The sequence below is a fragment of the Delphinus delphis genome, chromosome 10, assembly GCF_949987515.2.
Source record: "Delphinus delphis chromosome 10, mDelDel1.2, whole genome shotgun sequence".
Taxonomy (NCBI): Eukaryota; Metazoa; Chordata; class Mammalia; order Artiodactyla; family Delphinidae; genus Delphinus; species Delphinus delphis.
In genome coordinates this window covers 42,450,964-42,468,449 of record NC_082692.2, presented here as the reverse complement: position 1 = coordinate 42,468,449, position 17,486 = coordinate 42,450,964, and the positions used below count along the sequence as shown (strand labels likewise).

Genomic DNA, 17,486 nt, shown 5'->3' with positions numbered 1-17,486 from the left:
CTGTCACTGGATATCAAATGTGGATAAATTATTAAATGAAATGGTTAATTCAAAAAAAATTAAGCATTTAAGAGATTATTTCAAAATTTATGGAGAAATATTTTAAAATGTGTAAAAATCTAAATTCATTACATAATAACTAAGTGAAAAACATCAGTGTCAGTGGCAAAATCCAGGGTATGAAGATAAAAAATAAACAACTTGATGCATAGATTTTGTACAAAATTATTTAATATTCACTTATTAAATCTAATAACAAAAGTTAATTTGGAAGAATATTTGCTAACATTGCACATATATAAAAGGTTGACTCTCTGGTTTATAATTTCATCTTTTTCTTTTTAAATATTCTAGAACCAAATGAATCTTATGATAAACTTTTTTAAAAAAAAAAAACAGCATCACACATAGGTCACACATTATGTAAAACAATGATTCTAATTTATACTTCTTAGCCATAGGCACATTAAGAATCAACAGATATCCACAAAAGACAAATATCTGTGGGATAGTAGTTGAATAATTGGAAAATCTTGAGTAAAGTTATAGTTGAGTGCAGCCATAGTTCAACCTTATCTGGGTCACACTAGATGTCATCTAGATTAAATAAGATATTTGTTTCCACAAATGTAGATGGCCACCATATACCCAGACCTCAACACATTGCATCAGAATTGTGGCCAATCCCAATCCCTGAAGCAGAGGGATAGCAGTGTGTTCAGGATACAGGCACTTAAACTATTCTGAAACTGTCAATAGCTACTTTGAAATCGTACCTAATTTTCTGAGTTTCTGCTTACAAACTAATGTCCTATGTAGAGAGTAAAAATTGCCTCACCAAACTTAATATAAAATTGCATCTAAGTGACATTATCTTTCCACCAAAATTAATATGGGGAGAAAAAGAAAATATATTGCTTGAAATGATTACCTCCATGAAGCTTGGGTGTGTCTGTTGAAAATTCAAAACCCTGAGTAAATTATCTGAAGCATTGTATGCTTGCTCAGTCTTAACCCTGTGGAGTTTCTCAGCCTCAGAAACTTTGGAAAGTTACTGTGTATAGATGCGACATATAGATATTTCTGGAGGGAGAAAATAGAATGATAATAAGAAAAGAGGCAGAGGGGAATATATCTGCCATGAAAAAGCCCAAGCTACCCGTCACAGGTGGATGGAATGAAACCCTGGGCTTCCAACCCTACCAGGGAGAGGAGGAACTTAGGAACTACTTAAAAGCTATCTGTGTTTCCAGAAATGATGGCAGCTGCTGTACAAAAAGGCAACAGGCTTTTGCATATAATTAAACTGATTAAAACTCTATAGTCTTTATGTAATTTCAGCTTTGTGCAGTTTCAGTTGCATTGCTGTAAATTTCAGGACTTCCAATTTCAGAGCTGCCTAACGACAGCCCATTAGCCCCTTCACTCTGAAAGATGCCCTATCTCACTATAACAAAGAATGGGTAATATTAAAATCAATCTGGTTTGGTTAACTCCAGATTCTCCTTTGATAAATCAGTAAATGACTATGGTCCAGAATCACAGAAGTGAATTTTTCTAAGAGCAAAATGAAAAACCTCTCTCACTCATTAAACCTCAATTCTAATGCTTTTTAATAATCTGATACTAATCTGTGAAGATCATACAATTGCCAGATGACTCTAAAATTTAAAACGCTAACAGTTAGAAACACTTTTCTTATTGTGACTGAATTCCTTATTTGATTATAAGGAACTACACATTCCAAAGGCCATTTTCTTAAAAAATACATTTTTTTTTTGTAAATATACTTGGCTACTTTTCCTGTGAAAAATGACTGTTCACTCTTAATGTTTACATTTATGCTGTTAAATTATTAGGAAGTGTGCAAATTTTCCAATCTTTTACACTCAGCTTTCCAAAACAAGCAACTCCCACATCGTAGTACTTGGAAATTCCCTATGTTATAGCAGGAGTTTTAAAATCTACTTTTATGAATGATGTGACATTGAGTACCATATTCTGGATTTGTGTATATAAAATGCTATTGTTGTACAGTTAGATATATATTTCTGCAACTCTTAAAGAGAGCAAAAGAGAAAGACAACGAAACCTTTGCTAGCTGATCGTTGTTGAGTCAGGAAATATAAACGTTCTCTCATTTAAATCTCAACAGTTTGGGTGAGGCAGGTGTTGAACACATTGGGGAGGTAATAGGATGTGATAATGTTATAGACACTTTAGTACCATGACTCACTGGTGATGTGGTTTGGGGCATTACTTCTCTGAGTCTCAGTGTCGCAATTATCACCTGTAAATAATGAGGACAATGGTAGCTGCAAAATAGTGCCGCGGGGACTTTAGATTCTAGCTGAGGACCTGGTCTATGAATGTTAGGTTTTCTTCTGCTGCTGTCATGTATTTTCCTGACATGTTTCTTATCATGGCTTTAAAATACTGTGGAAATTTTTTTTAATGACATAGATATTTCAATATCGTTATTTTAATTACTTAGTATTGACGTAGATATTAATATTTGACTGAATCTTGAATTTTGAAAACAACATGCTGCCTCATATAGCAACTTAGAAGGTGTTAAACCATATATTTAAAGTGTCATAGGGGATTTCCTTGGTGGTCCAGTGGTTAAGACTCCGCTGCAGGGGGCATGGGCTCAATCCCGGGTCGGGTAACAAAAAAAAAAAAAGTTTCATAGAAACACTTTCCACTTCTCAAATGATGCATTGTTTCTTGAATTCTGTTCTTTGTGGATGAAATAAAACCAAGTTAAAGTCTCTGTAATGGATATAGAGCTTTTATTTCATTACTCTAAGAAAGGCAAAGTGTATCTTATGAACTGCATATCATCATCAAATTAAGATATAGAAAGATTTAAAACTTTCAATGAGGCCCCAAGGCCATGGAAAAAACAAGCCAGATAGCACTTCTCCTCATTTTCATCAGGGTTCTCTCAAGAAAATACTATGCAGTCAGAGTGTATTTGGCACAGTATAGAAAAGAACAAAGACTTTTGCAAGCAAAACACCTAAGCACTGTCGTACTAATCCAAGATAAAAATTTATGTAGAAGTTTACATTTCTAAAACCTTCTTTGTATTAGAAAAAAGAGAGGAATAATTCAGGTTTTCCAAATTCCTGTTGGCTTGCTATAAGTTTGAAGGAAAGAATGACAATAAAAGTTCAGCAGCTGATGGGTGGAGTGCAGTACAGGCTCCCTTTGTCCAGAGTGGAAATAAGCACATCCTGAAAATAAATTTCTATGGTGTACTTGAACTACCTGAGGTTGATACTTTGCAAACACCTCAGATAAAATAAAAAATGTGCTGTGCTATATGGTTTAAATTGTACTGTTGTTGCCCAACCAGTTCCACAGAAAAGTTAATAAAACATTAATAAAATACAAGTTATCTCATAGAATTTAAAGGTAATTAAAAACCACAAAGGCTTTGTCCTATTTTCTCATAATTTGAAGTTATGAAAACCCCACAAAGATGTACTATAAAGGACCATTGACAGCATTATGATCCATGATCCATTTTAATAAGGAAAGCATTTGCAATGAATGGTTAAAATCCATATACCATCTCTCCACCAAAGTTTCCATTTAAGACTTAAGAAGATCTTCAGTCTGAAGAAAACAATTTCATTACATTTGTCTTACTATTACCATTTAAAAATCATGTATTTATGGACATTCCATCTATAGTGTAATTAAGCACAACTAAATTTATCACACAGAACAATAACTTTACTATACATTAGTAAGTTGGTAAACATATACTTCACACCCAAAATTCCACCCCCATAGAAATCTATTAGGATATTACAAAAAAAAATCTACAATGTTCTTTGGACAAATATTTATAGCCATATTTATTTTGTATTTTAAAGTCTATTTGTAGTTACAGTATTTCATTTATTTTTGTTTATGAAGTTTCCAAACTTCTGTATAAGTCCTCGAAACTTGTTTTCATTTGGCTGATATGAGTGGTAAACACCAGTGTTGTAATTAAGCATTGGGCTGGACCTGCCATAACTATTGCCCATAGTTGAGGATTTCATTTCTGGGTGGTGTGTACTGGTATTTGGCATGTTGCTTGTTGGCTGAATAGAGCTTTCAATACTACAAAATGGCTCAAAACGACTGTAGACACGCCGGTCAATTGAATGAGTTCTTATAAGCTCATCATTGGGCTTTGGTCTTGGAGAAGAAGCTGGTTTTCTTTCAGGAACAACAATTGCTTTAATCTCCTTCGAATCTCGGTACTGGATCTGCTCAGTGTTGAATCTCGGGGCAGAGGCATCTCCTGCTTTTTCCAAGAACTTGCTTTCAACTGGACCTGAAGAAGGTATAGTTTTGTTACTTTCATCAGATGAAGAATGTATCCCCTGAGATGAACTAACTGCTACATCTTCTTTACCCTTGTGGATGCTGCCTGGAGAGCTGGATGAAGAAGAATGTTTTCTTCTAGGAGATGAATCAATTTTGGGTTCTGATTTTTTTTGTTTTTCATTCTCTTCAGCCTCAGAAACTAAAGTGTCAGAACTACTACAAATTCTATAAAAGGCAGGTGCTTTATTTTTGGATAGATTTTCTTTCTTTTCTGGGGTAAGGTTAAGTAATGACCTTAACTTCAGAGAGCCCTTTTTCAAAAAACTTGGGGAACCCTTCACTTCTTTCTTGGAAGTGAGTTCTTTGTTGGGTTCTTCTTTATTCTCATCAAGCAAAGCAGCAATGGAAATTGATCTGATAGCAGTGCCACTTGGAGGGTCTCTCTTGGTAACCTCTTCCTCATCCTCTTCCATGGCATGGGTCACATTATGAACACTTCTAGAACTTTTTAACAAATCCTCTTTAGTTTTTTCTGGTTGTCTAATTCGATTCCTGGTAAGTGTACTATACACATAATGCTTACTATTTCCATGATTTAAATTGGCTTTTGAGTGGTCAGTGAATGGGAAACTTCGCCTTTTAAGCAGATTCTCATTTTGTTGATTCTTTAGGTTTTCTGTCTGCTTATTTACAGACAAGGTCGTACATAAATGTTTGTTTGAGTCCGTAGGGCCATTTGTAGTTGGGATTAAAACTGCCAGGTTCCTTTCGGGAACCTGTAGGGTGTGCGTTTTTGGTGCCTCTGACTGCAACGGGAGCTTGGGGGTTGATTCCTGTGAGGGTTTGTCTGTCGGATGCTGTGCGCCTGTTGGGGTGTCTGGGATCTTTTTAGGAGTGTCATTTCCCTGGGAACCAATGACTGTTGAATTTGAGGAATCAGTTGTACAACTGTTAACTTCCTGTTGCTCAGGTAAAGTGGGTTTAAACACAAAAGAAGAACGAAGCCGAGAGTGAGTATAAACGGTATTGGCTTTCAAATTCTCAGGACCGTCGTAGCCCTCAAACCGGTCACCTAGAACCGATCCATTGGAATCACAAGAAGCTTCTGAATGATCATTTAAGTAGGATTCAATTCTCCAGTTACGCAAGAATGACTTGGTGGTATGTTCAAGGTTTGGCATGTGTTGTTGCAAAAAGCGAATATGCTTATCTGTCCCGTTAAAAGACTTCCACACGTTGGAATTCCTTTCTGGAAGGTTTGTCGTCTTCCTCTGGGCAAGTCGGTCAGCAAAACTCTGGGCAGGTGTGTTCTGGTGGCCTGCATAGCCTCCCTGTGATGAGGATGCCACACTGAGACTATCTGAAGGCCTTTTCCAATTATAGGGAGCATTAACGGTTCGATTCAGAGCCCTGTGAAGCAGCAGGTATGGTGCTGTTTCTGGCTGTTCCCCAGCATAACTATGCCTCTTCCAATTTTCATTTATCTGACTGTGTTGATGCTGACGGATTGGATCATTAAAGTTGGAAACAAAATGAGGTCTGTATGCATGATTTCTTATGTTATATCTGTCACGTTCATTGAGAGTATATATCCCTCTGTTTTTGAAGTAGCTAGAATCTAGTTTATGAATTTTGTCTTGTGTACCAAAAAGGTTTCTTTGGCTGGAAATGGAAGCTAAGGAAGACACTGAATGCTGGTAAATGCCATTCTCCCAGAGTGCTTTGCTGTGCTTCACCCTTGCTGATTCTTCCCATGCAAATGAGCTGGGGACAGAGGACCTGGCATAGAGAGTCCTAAATTCTTCATCAAAGGACTCAACAAGTTGTCCTGTGATTATCTGAACCATGCTGAGGTGTGCTTTTTCAAATGACCACATGTAGCTGGGAAAAAAAAAATCAAAATAGGCAAATTTTAATTGTGCTGACAATATTTAGCTCTATTAAGAAAAGTGTCATTTAATGTTGACAAAAGAGTATTTTTGTTTATTTTCCTTAACTACCATAATTTAGAACATTTTCAGTCATTATATGCTTGCAGTACATGTCTCCCCACTCCCATATTCATATGTTAAATAACAAAGCAACACAAGTTCTGGCTTTCAATCCATCCATAATTTCAAGAAGTACAAAGAAAAGCCTGGTGTGCATTTTTCATCTCTGCCTACTAAGATTTTATGGAGTAAAATATGACATTATATTCCATATACAACATCCTGGCAGGGTGCAGGCAAGCTGGTATTGGAGGAAAAGTTGAGAGCCTCTGCCAAGCTGTCTATCCCACATGAACTTGGACCTCAGTTTCCTCCCAGCCAGAATGAGGATAAGGACAGCATAATTCGCTACAATTCCTTATGGTCCTAGCATGTCATGATGCAAGATCATCTGTGCTAATGCGTGTATTTCATCTCTGTGGCTTAAGTGTAAGTGTAATTTAGGTGCCAGGGTTTGGAAACAGACAGGATTTGTGGCAGCAGCTTCAGCCACTAAGGGCATCCTTCACTTCACTAAGTATATACAGTAAATTCAGTACTTACAAACCATGCCAATCAGAATGCCAATTAAGACCTTTCCATGTAGAATACAACTGCTAGGGGATTGAAGTTTGTAATTACTTTATAGTACTTTGTGGAACTTCAAATCTCTCTCCTGAAGTTTAGAGGCAACAGTTATCTTGAAGTTTCATATATAATTTAACATCTTATTTTAGAAAATCTTGATAATGTAACATAGAGAGTAACTGAGTTGAAAAGGCCATTGCTAATATGCTATGTCTCAAAAAATGTACATGATATAATGGGGTTTATACGAAAGAAAGAGGAGACAGAGCCATTCTCCACAATAAAGGAGCTTACTGTTTATACAGGGAAGATAATAACAGAGGGCAGATGGAAATATTAAAAGAATGTGCAGAACAATAATCTAAAATACATAAAATATCATAAACAGCAGTGTATAACTTCCAGGTTTTCCTATGACAATTTCAAATGAGGGTATCCAATTCAAAATCTGATTTACAAACATTGATAAAAAATTATGTGTTTTATCTCTTCATTGTTAGTATCAAGATGTAGCAAAACACCTGTTGTGTTTTCCTGATAAAACTGTCCTTGTCACATGTGAGCTGTCACACAGTGTGTGACATGGTGAGTACAGATGCCAGACCTCTCTAGAAATGTTGAGCATTTAGCATTTCAAGAAGTTTTATGGCTAAGAAATTTGAATTAAAGAAGAAGGCATTCTGAATTTGCCTACAAGGAAAACAATGGCAATACTAGAACAGCAGAGATAAAGGCTGCTTTTACCTAAAAGGGAGAGTACATTTTTAACCAGTTTCTACAAAGACTGGTTCATAACAGTTCCACCAGATCCTCTTATATTTGGTAACAATAAGAAAAATCCGTAATTATTAGTCAGAAAAAAACAAAAATGACAAGGGCTGAAAACCATCAATTTTTTTAAAAGAAGTATATTTAAAATTAACATGAAATAATAAAGAGAGTAGAGTTGTTAGATAATTGTTTTGATGAATTTTAATAATCTGTGGTCCTATGTATTCCATATTCACTTACACAAACAGCAACTTAAATTTTGCCTCTGGCTTATGATATAGATAAGAAGATAAAGAGTTTCTGTTGCTGTTTGTTTGTTTGTTTTTTCCAACACCAATTTTAAAGTAGCTCATTTACAGTCATCTCAACAGATATCACCTGTTAATACCTAGTAAGACAAAATTGATGTGAATTTATTGTTGAAGATAATCTTCAAAGTCAAGTTAAATAATAAAAATAGAAAGTACTCATTATGATGAGAATAATAAACACCATTTTATAAGTCAAGTGAACTCCTATTTTAATTAAAATTTCAATTAAAACCCCTCTAAAAACAAGTGGGTCTGACTAAATAGAAACACAAATAATGAGTCTTTAAAAGAATTCATTAATTTCAAGCACTAGTTGTAACTTCTGCTCTTAACACATTTTCTTTTAAAATTCCAAAAAGGATTTTCAATATAGGGTCCCTGAGCTCAAAGAGAAATTTAGCAAATATTAACAGTTAAAACAGGCCTAAAATAGCAGTTGACATTAGGGGCTTTGGATGAATTAACTCATTTAATTCTTACGACACAAAGTAGGTTCTATTATTATCTTCCTTTTAGAGAGGAGGAAACTAAAGGGCAACCAAGTTAAGTAACTTGTCCACGGCCACCCTATTCAATGAGTTGCCTCCTTCTTCTGGACTTTTTAAGTTCTTAAGAGAAGAGGCAAAATTTGCCCTCACATTGTCCTGTTGACATCCACAGCTCTCCTGGCTGTTTCCTGCAGGCTTTAGTATTAAGTGACCTAGGACTTCACGTGTTCTTTTTTTTTTTTTTTCCTGGTCTGTTATCATGATGAATTATATGATTGATTTTTTTTTACATCATTATTGCAGTATAATTGCTTTACAATGGTTTGTTAGTTTCTGCTTTATAAAAAAGTGAATCAGTTATACATATACATATGTTCCCATATCTCTTCCCTCTTGCTTCTCCCTGCCTACTACCCTCCCTATCCCAACCCTCTAGGTGGTCACAAGCACCGAGTTGATCTCCCTGTGCTATGCAGCTGCTTCCCACTAGCTATCTATTCTATGTTTGGTAGTGTATATATGTCCATGCCACTCTCTCACTTTGTCACAGCTTACCCTACCCCCTCCCTGTATCCTCAAGGGCATTCTCTAGTAGGTCTGTGTCTTTATTCCCGTCTTACCATAGGTTCTTCATGACATTTTTTCTTTTTTCTTAGATTCCATATATATGTGTTAGCATACGGTATTTGTCTTTCTCTTTCTGACTTACTTCACTCTGTATGACAGATTCTAGGTCCATCCAAATCACTACAAATAACTCAATTTCGTTTCTTTTTATGGCTGAATAATATTCCATTGTATATATGTGCCACATCTTCTTTACCCATTCATCTGATGATGGACACTTAGGTTGTTTCCATCTCCTGGCTATTGTAAATAGAGCTTCAATGAACATTTTGGTACATGACACTTTTTGAATTATGGTTTTCTCAGGGTATATGCTCAGTAGTGGGATTGCTGGGTCATATGGTAGTTCTATTTGTAGTTTTTTTAAGGAACCTCCATATTGTTCTCCATAGTGGCTGTACCAATTCACATTCCCACCAGCAGTGCAAGAGTGTTCCGTTTTCTCCACACCCTCTCCAGCATTTATTGTTTCTAGATTTTTTGATGATGGCCATTCTGACTGGTGTGAGATGATATCTCATTGTAGTTTTGATTTGCATTTCTCTAATGATTAATGATATTGAGCATTCTTTCATGTGTTTGTTGGCAACCTGTATATCTTTGGAGAAATGTCTATTTAGGTTTTCTGCCCATTTTTTGGATTAGGTTGTTTGTATTTTTTGTTATTGAGCTGCATGAGCGGCTTGTAAATTTTGGAGATTAATCCTTTGTCAGTTGCCTCATTTGCAAATATTTTCTCCCATTCTGAGGGTTGTCTTTTGGTCTTGTTTATGGTTTCCTTTGCTGTGCAAAAGCTTTGAGGTTTCATTAGATCCCATTTGTTTATTTTTATTTCCATTTCTCCAGGAAGTGGGTTAAAAAGGATCTTGTTGTGATTTATGTCACAGAGTGTTCTGCCTATGTTTTCCTCTAAGAGTTTGATAGTTTCTGGCCTTATATTTAAGTTTTTAATCCATTTTGAGCTTATTTTTGGGTATGGGGTTAGGGAGTGTTCTAATCTCATACTTTTACATCTACCTGTCCAGTTTTCCCAGCACCACTTATTGAAGAGGCTGTCCTTTCTCCACTGTACATTCCTGCCTCATTGATCAAAGATAAGGTGACCATATGTGTGTGGGTTTATCTCTGGGCTTTCTATCCTGTTCCATAGATCTATCTTTCTGTTTTTTTGCCAGTACCATGCTGTCTTGATTACTGTAGCTTTGTAGTATAGTCTGAAGTCAGGGAGCCTGATTCCTCCAGCTCTGTTTTTCGTTCTAAAGATTGCTTTGGCTATTCGGGTTCTTATGTGTTTTGATACAAATTGTGAAATTTTTTGTTGTATTTTGGTGAAAAATGCCAGTGTTAGTTTGATAGGGATTGCATTGAATCTGTGGATTGCTTTGGATAGTATAGTCATTTTCACAACGTTGATTCTTCCAATCCAAGAACATGGTCTACCTCCCCATCTATTTGTATCATCTTTAATTTCTTTCAGCAGTGTCTTATAATTTTCTGCATACAGGTCTTTTGTCTCCTTCAGTAGGTTTATTCCTAAATATTTTATTCTTTTTGTTGCAGTGGTAAATGGGAGTGTTTTCTTGATTTCACTTTCAGATTTTTCATCATTAGCGTATAGGAATGCCAGAGACTTCTGTGCATTAATTTTGTATCCTGCTACTCTACCAAATTCATTGATTAGCTCTAGTAGTTTTCTGGTAGCATCTTTAGGATTCTCTATGTATAGTAGTATCATGTCATCTGCAAACAGTGACAGCTTTACTTCTTCTTTTCCGATTTGGATTCCTTTTATTTCTTTTTCTTCTCTGATTGTTGTGGCTAAAACTTCCACAACTATGTTAAATAAGAGTGGTGAGCGTGGGCAAACTTTTCTTGTTCCTGATCTTAGTGGAAATGCTTTCAGTTTTTCACCACTGAGGACGATGTTGGCTGTGGGTTTGTCATATATGGCCTTTATTATGTTGAGGAAAGTTCCCTCTATGCCTACTTTCTGCAGGGTTTTTATCATAAATAGGTGTTGAATTTTGTCGAAAGCTTCCTCTGCATCTATTGAGATGATCATATGGTTTTTCTCCTTCAATTTGTTAATATGGTGTATCACGTTGATTGATTTGCATATATTGAAGAATCCTTGCATTCCTGGAAGAAATCCCACTTGATCATGGTGTATGATCCTTTTAATGTGCTGTTGGATTCTGTTTGCTAGTATTTTGTTGAGGATTTTTGCATCTATGTTCATCAGTGATATTGGCCTGTAGTTTTCTTTCTTTGTGGCATCCTTGTGTGATTTTGATATCAGGGTTATGGTGGCCTCGAAGAATGAGTTTGGGAGTGATCCACCCTCTGCTATATCTTGGAAGAGTTTGAGAAGGGTAGGTGTTAGCTCTTCTCTTAATGTTTGATAGAATTCGCCTGTGAAGCCATCTGGTCCTGGGCTTTTGTTTGTTGGAAGATTTTTAATCACAGTTTCAATTTCAGTGCTTGTGATTGTTCCGTTCATATTTTCTATTTCTTCCTGATTCAGTCTTGGCAGGTTGTGCATTTCTAAGAATTTGTCCATTTCTTCTAGGTTGTCCATTTTATTGGCATAGAGGTGCTTGTAGTAATCTCTCATGATCTTCTGTATTTCTGCAGTGTCAGGTGTTACTTCTTCTTCATTTCTAACACAATTGATTTGAGTCTTTACCCTTTTTTTCTTGATGAGTCTGGCTAATGGTTTATCAATTTTGTTTATCTTCTCAAAGAATCATCTTTTAGTTTTATTGATCTTTGCTATCATTTCCTTCATGTCTTTTTCATTTATTTCTGACCTGATTTTTATGATTTCTTTCCTTCTGCTAACTTTGGGGTTTTTTTTTGTTGTTGTTGTTCTTCTTTCTCTAATTGCTTTAGGTGCAAGGTTAGGTTGTTTATTCAAGATGTGTCCTGTTTCTTAAGGTAGGATTGTATTGCTATAAACTTCCCTCTTAGAACTGCTTTTGCTGCATCCCATAGGTTTTGGGTCGTCGTGTCTACATTGTCATTTGTTTCTAGGTACTTTTTGATTTCCTCTTTGATTTCTTCAGTGATCACTTCGTTATTAAGTAGTGTATTGTTTAGCCTCCATATGTTTGTATTTTTCACAGATCTTTTCCTGTAATTGGTATCTAGTCTCATAGCGTTGTGGTTGGAAAAGATACTTGATACAATTTCGGTCTTCTTAAATTTACCAAGGCTTGATTTGTGACCCAAGATATGATGTATCCTGGAGAATGTTCCATGAGCACTTGAGAAAAATGAGTATTCTGTTGTTTTTGGATGGAATGTCCTAAAAATATCAATTAAGTCCATCTTGTTTAATGTATCATTTAAAGCTTGTGTTTCCTTATTTATTTTCATTTTGGATGATTTGTCCATTGGTGAAAGTGGGGTGTTAAAGTCCCCTACTATGAATGTGTTACTGTCGATTTCCCCTTTTATGGCTGTTAGTAGTTGCCTGATGTATTGAGGTGCCCCTACATCCGGTGCATAAATATTTACAATTGTTATATCTTCTTCTTGGATCGATCCCTTGATCATTAGTAGTGTCCTTCTTTGTGTCTTCTAGTAGTCTTTATTTTAAAGTCTATTTTGTCTGATATGAGAATTGCTACTCCAGCTTTCTTTTGGTTTCCATTTGCATGGAATATCTTTTTCCATCCCCTCACTTTCAGTCTGTATGTGTCTCTAGGTCTGAAGTGGGTCTCTTGTAGACAGCATATATATGGTTCTTGTTTTTGTATCCATTCATCCAGTCTGTGTCTTTTGGTGGGAGCCTTTAATCCATTTACATTTAAGGTAATTATCGATATGTATGTTCCTATTCCCATTTTCTAAATTGTTTTGGGTTTGTTATTGTAGCCCTTTTCCTTCTCTTGTGTTTCTTGCCTGGAGAAGATCCTTTAGCATTTGTTGTAAAGCTGGTTTGGTGGTGCTGAACTCTCTCAGCTTTTGCTTGTCTGTAAAGGTTTAATTTCTCTATCAAATCTGAATGCAATCCTTGCTGGGTAGAGTAAACTTGGTTGTAGGTTTTTCTCCTTCATCACTTTAAATATGTCCTGCCAGTCCCTCTGGGTTGCAGAGTTTCTGCTGAAAGATCAGCTCTTAACCTTATGGGGATTCCCGTGTGTGTTATTTGTTGTTTTTCCCTTGCTGCTTTTAATATGTTTTCTTTGTATTTAATTTTTGACAGTTTGATTAATATGTGTCTTGGCGTGTTTCTCCTTGGATTTATCCTGTATGGGACTCTGTGTGTTTCCTGGACTTGATTAAATATTTCCTTTCCCATATTAGGGAAGTTTCCATCTATAATCTCTTCAAATATTTTCTCATTCCCTTTCTTTTTCTCTTCTTCTTCTGGAACCCCTATAATTCAAATGTTGGTGTGTTTAATGTTGTCCCAGAGGTCTCTGAGACTGTCCTCAGTTCTCTTCATTCTTTTTTCTTTATTTTGCTCTGCAGTAGTCATTTCCACTATTTTATCTTCCAGGTCACTTATCCATTCTTCTGCTTCAGTTATTCTGCCATTGATCCCTTCCAGAGTATTTTTTAATTTCATTTTTTGTGTTGTTCATCATTGCTTGTTTCATCTTTTGTTCTTCTAGGTCCTTGTTAAATGTTTCTTGCATTTCCTCTGTTGTATTTCCAAGATTTTGCATCATCTTTAGTATCATTATTATGAATTCTTTTTCAGGTAGACTGCCTATTTCCTCTTCATTTCTTAGGTCTGGTGGGTTTTTATCTTGCTCCTTCATCTGCTGTGTGTTTTTCTGTCTTCTCATTTTGCTTATCTTACTGTGTTTGGGGTCTCCTTTTTGCAGGCTGCAGGTTCGTAGTTTCCGTTGTTTTTGGGTGTCTGTCCCCACTGGCTAAATTTGGGTCAGTGGGTTGTGTAGGCTTCCTGGTGGAGGGGACTAGTGCCTGTGTTCTGGTGGATGAGGCTGGATCTTGTCTTTCTGGTGGCCAGGTCCATGTCTAGTGGTGTGTTTTGGGGTGTCTGTGGACTTATCATGATTTTAGGCAGCCCTCTGCTAATGGGTGCGTTTGTGTTCCTGTCTTGCTAGTTTTTTGGCATAGGGTGTCCAGCACTGTAGCTTGCTGGTCATTGAGTGAAGCTGAGTGCTGGTATTGAGATGGAGATCTCTGGGAGATTTTTGCTGTTTGATATTACGTGGAACTGGGAGGTCTCTTGTGGACCAGTGTCCTGAAGTTGCTCTCCCACCTCAGAGGCACAGCACTGACTCCTGGCTGCAGCACCAAGAGCCTTTCATCCACACGGCTCAGAATAAAAGGGAGAAAAAGTAGAAAGAAAGAAGAAAGAAAGAAAGAAAGAAAGAAATTAGAGGATAAAATAAAATAAAGTAAGATAAAATAAAGTTATTAAAATAAAAAATAATTATTAAGAAAAACTTTTTTTAAAAATTAGAAAACAAACAAACAAACAAAAAACCCGATGGATAGAACTCTAGGATAAATAGTGAAAGGAAAGCTATATAGACACAATGTCACACAGAAGCGTATGCATACACACTCACAAAAAGGGGAAAAGGCGAAAAAATAATAAATCTTGCTCTCAAAGTCCACCTCCTCAATTCGGGATGATTCATTGTCTATTCATGTATTCCACAGATGCAGGGTACATCAAGTTGATTGTGGACCATTAATCCGCTGCTTCTGAGGCTGCTGGGAGAGATTTCCCTTTCTCTTCTTTGTTCGCACAGCTCCCGGGTTTCAGCTTTGGATTTGGCCTCGCCTCTGCATGTAGGTCGCCGGCGGGTGTCTGTTTTTCACTCAGACAGGATGGGGTTAAAGGAGCCGTTGATTCGGTGCCTCTGGCTCACTCAGGCCGGGTGGAGGGAGGGGTACGATGCGGGGCGAGCCTGCGGCGTCAGAGGCCAGTGGGACGTTGCACCAGCCTGAGGCACGCCGTGCGTTCTCCCGTGTAAGTTGTACCTGGATCCCGGGACCCTGGTTGTGGCGGGCTGCACAGCCTCCCCGGAAGGGGTGTGTGGATAGTGACCTGTGCTCGCACACAGGTTTCCTGGTGGTGGCAGCAGCAGCCTTAGCGTCTCATGCCCATCTCTGGGGTCCGCACTGTTAGCCATGGCTCGCGCCCGTCTCTGGAGTTCCTTTAAGCATTGTTCTTAATCGCCTCTCCTCGCGCACCAGGAAACAAAGAGGGAAGTAAAAGTCTTTTGCCTCTTTGGCATGTCCAGACATTTTCCCGGACTCCCTCCCGGCTAGCCGTGGTGCACTAACCCCTTCAGGCTGTGTTCATGCCGCCAGTCCTCTCCCTGCGCTCCAACGGAAGCCCAAGCCTCAGCTCCCAGCCCCGCCCGCCCCAGTGCGTGAGCAGACAAGTCTCGGGCCGTTGGGTGCCGGTTGGCACCGATCCTCTGTGCGGGAACCTCTCTGCTTTACCCTCCGCACCCCTGTTACTGTGCCCTCCTCCGTGGCTCCGCAGCTTCCCCCCTCCACCATCCGCAGTCTCTGCGAAGGGGCTTCTAGTGCGTGGAAACATTTCCTGCTTCACAGCTCCCTCCCACTGGTGTAGGTCCTGTCCCTGTTCTTTTGTCTCTGTTTATTCTTTTTTCTTTTGCCCTACCCTGGTACGTGGGGACTTTCTTGCCTTTTGGGAGGTCTGAGGTCTTCTGCCAGCGTTCAGGATGTGTTCTGTAGGAGTTGTTCCATGTGTAGATGTATTTCTGATGTATCTGTGGGGAGGAAGGTGATCTCCGAGTCTTACTCTTCCGCCATCTTCCCCCTCTCCAGTTCACGTGTTTTTGGTGTTTTTATCTGCCTATTGATGTAGCCTTACTGTGTTATCCCATTCAGGACCAATGCCTGGAATTTATAAGGGAGTTTGAAGGCAGCACTTAAACTCTGGAATCAGCTGGACCTAGACTGGGTTGCCAGACCCGAACTGTCTTTTGGCCCTTAACTGTGATGTTTTGGGCAAGTCACTGAACCTTCTAGAACTTCCATTTCATCATTTATCAAATGTAGATAAAAACAACTGCCTTGCAGAGAAGTTTTAAGGACTGTGAGTGAAACATAAGAGCCAAGCTAGAATAGAAGTAGATATACTCCAGCAGTGGTACCCTAGAAAGATGCCAGAGAGTAGATCTGGGGCTGAAAAATCTTGCCTAGTGTCTACCATGGCATTTTTACAGCCAGACTCTTCAATGATTTTTCAGTAGTCTTATGATGACAACATGATAATCATTAGAGTCTCAATAATACTAAAATAAGAGCAATCCATTAGGCAGGTTCTTCAATGTGATAGCTTCTATTTTTATGAACAATTATTATGATTCATACTGTTTTCATAAGGAACAAAAACACTTTTAGCATATAGAGCTTTAGGAAACCTGAGATATAAGTCAATGCTCTCATTTTGGGGAGGAAGAACTTGAAGCCCAAGGAAGTTATGTGACTTGCACAATGACTTCACAGCCAGAACTGAAATTCAAGTTCCCAAGCTTTTCATGCAAGGGTTCTTCTTTTATTTTTAAGAAATAACTAAACAGATTACATTAAAACTTTAAACTCATAAATTCTGTAAATGATTGATAATACTGGAGGTAAACACAATGATCTTACCTGTAGGAACCATACATAACTTTCTGGCAGTCAATTAACAAAAATTTTTGTTCCATTTTTCCATGAAATTTTGCTCCTGTTTTGGAAAGATAATCTTGGCCTTTTACTGTCCGCACTCGAATATTCTAGAATTGCATGTAAATATAAAGTAAAAATTATGGCTAGAAAGGGGATATCTTGAAAAGTAAAATATGTCATCGTAAAAACTTAGTAACCAAAAAAGTACACATGAAATAATTTTTTAAAACATATAACAACAAAAACAAATATAGTGAAAAGCACATTTTAAAACACCACCCAAAAAAGAAGGAACATGGTCACTTAAAATAATATATTTTAACATAACTTACATCATTTACACAGGATGGTTCTATAAGTCACTTAGGGTCCTACTGCAAGAGCCCCTTTCAGGTTATAGTAGCATGATAACAAAATAACTAAGAGTAAAATCCACCTGTCTTTTAATAAGTCAAACATCACTGAAAACACTATGCTAAATGATTGTGACAAGCAATATCTGCTGAATGAAAGATTATCACTCATGCCAGTCATTTCAAGGTTGTAAATTAATTATGACTGGCAGCAAAGTTAACTCAAAAGCTTAAGTGCCCCACCATCAAGAAAAGCATCCTATAAAACCATCACGAAGGTGGTGAAGTCACAGTCTGAAGAGTACAAGGGACCCCTTCTGTGGTCAGCATCTTAAATATATGGTGTACATTTAGAGTAATATAACTTAACATGCCTTACATTCAATGACTGAGATAAAGATAAAATAG

At 37.5% G+C, this 17,486-nt stretch overlaps 1 protein-coding gene across 3 annotated transcripts in view; it reads right to left on the bottom strand.

The window, feature by feature from the left end:
- Nucleotides 1-228: 228 nt before the first annotated feature.
- Nucleotides 229-17,486, bottom strand: part of FAM83B (family with sequence similarity 83 member B) — an 86,430-nt gene continuing 69,172 nt past the window's right edge. For all 3 annotated transcript variants that reach the window (XM_060022058.1, XM_060022057.1, XM_060022059.1), the window contains 2 exons: nt 16,708-16,832; nt 229-6,213 (listed from right to left, as the gene is read on the bottom strand). In XM_060022058.1, coding sequence (XP_059878041.1) covers nt 3,912-6,213; nt 16,708-16,832 — 2,427 coding nt within the window. In that variant the 3' untranslated portion in view covers nt 229-3,911. The remainder of the gene's footprint in view (nt 6,214-16,707; nt 16,833-17,486) is intronic.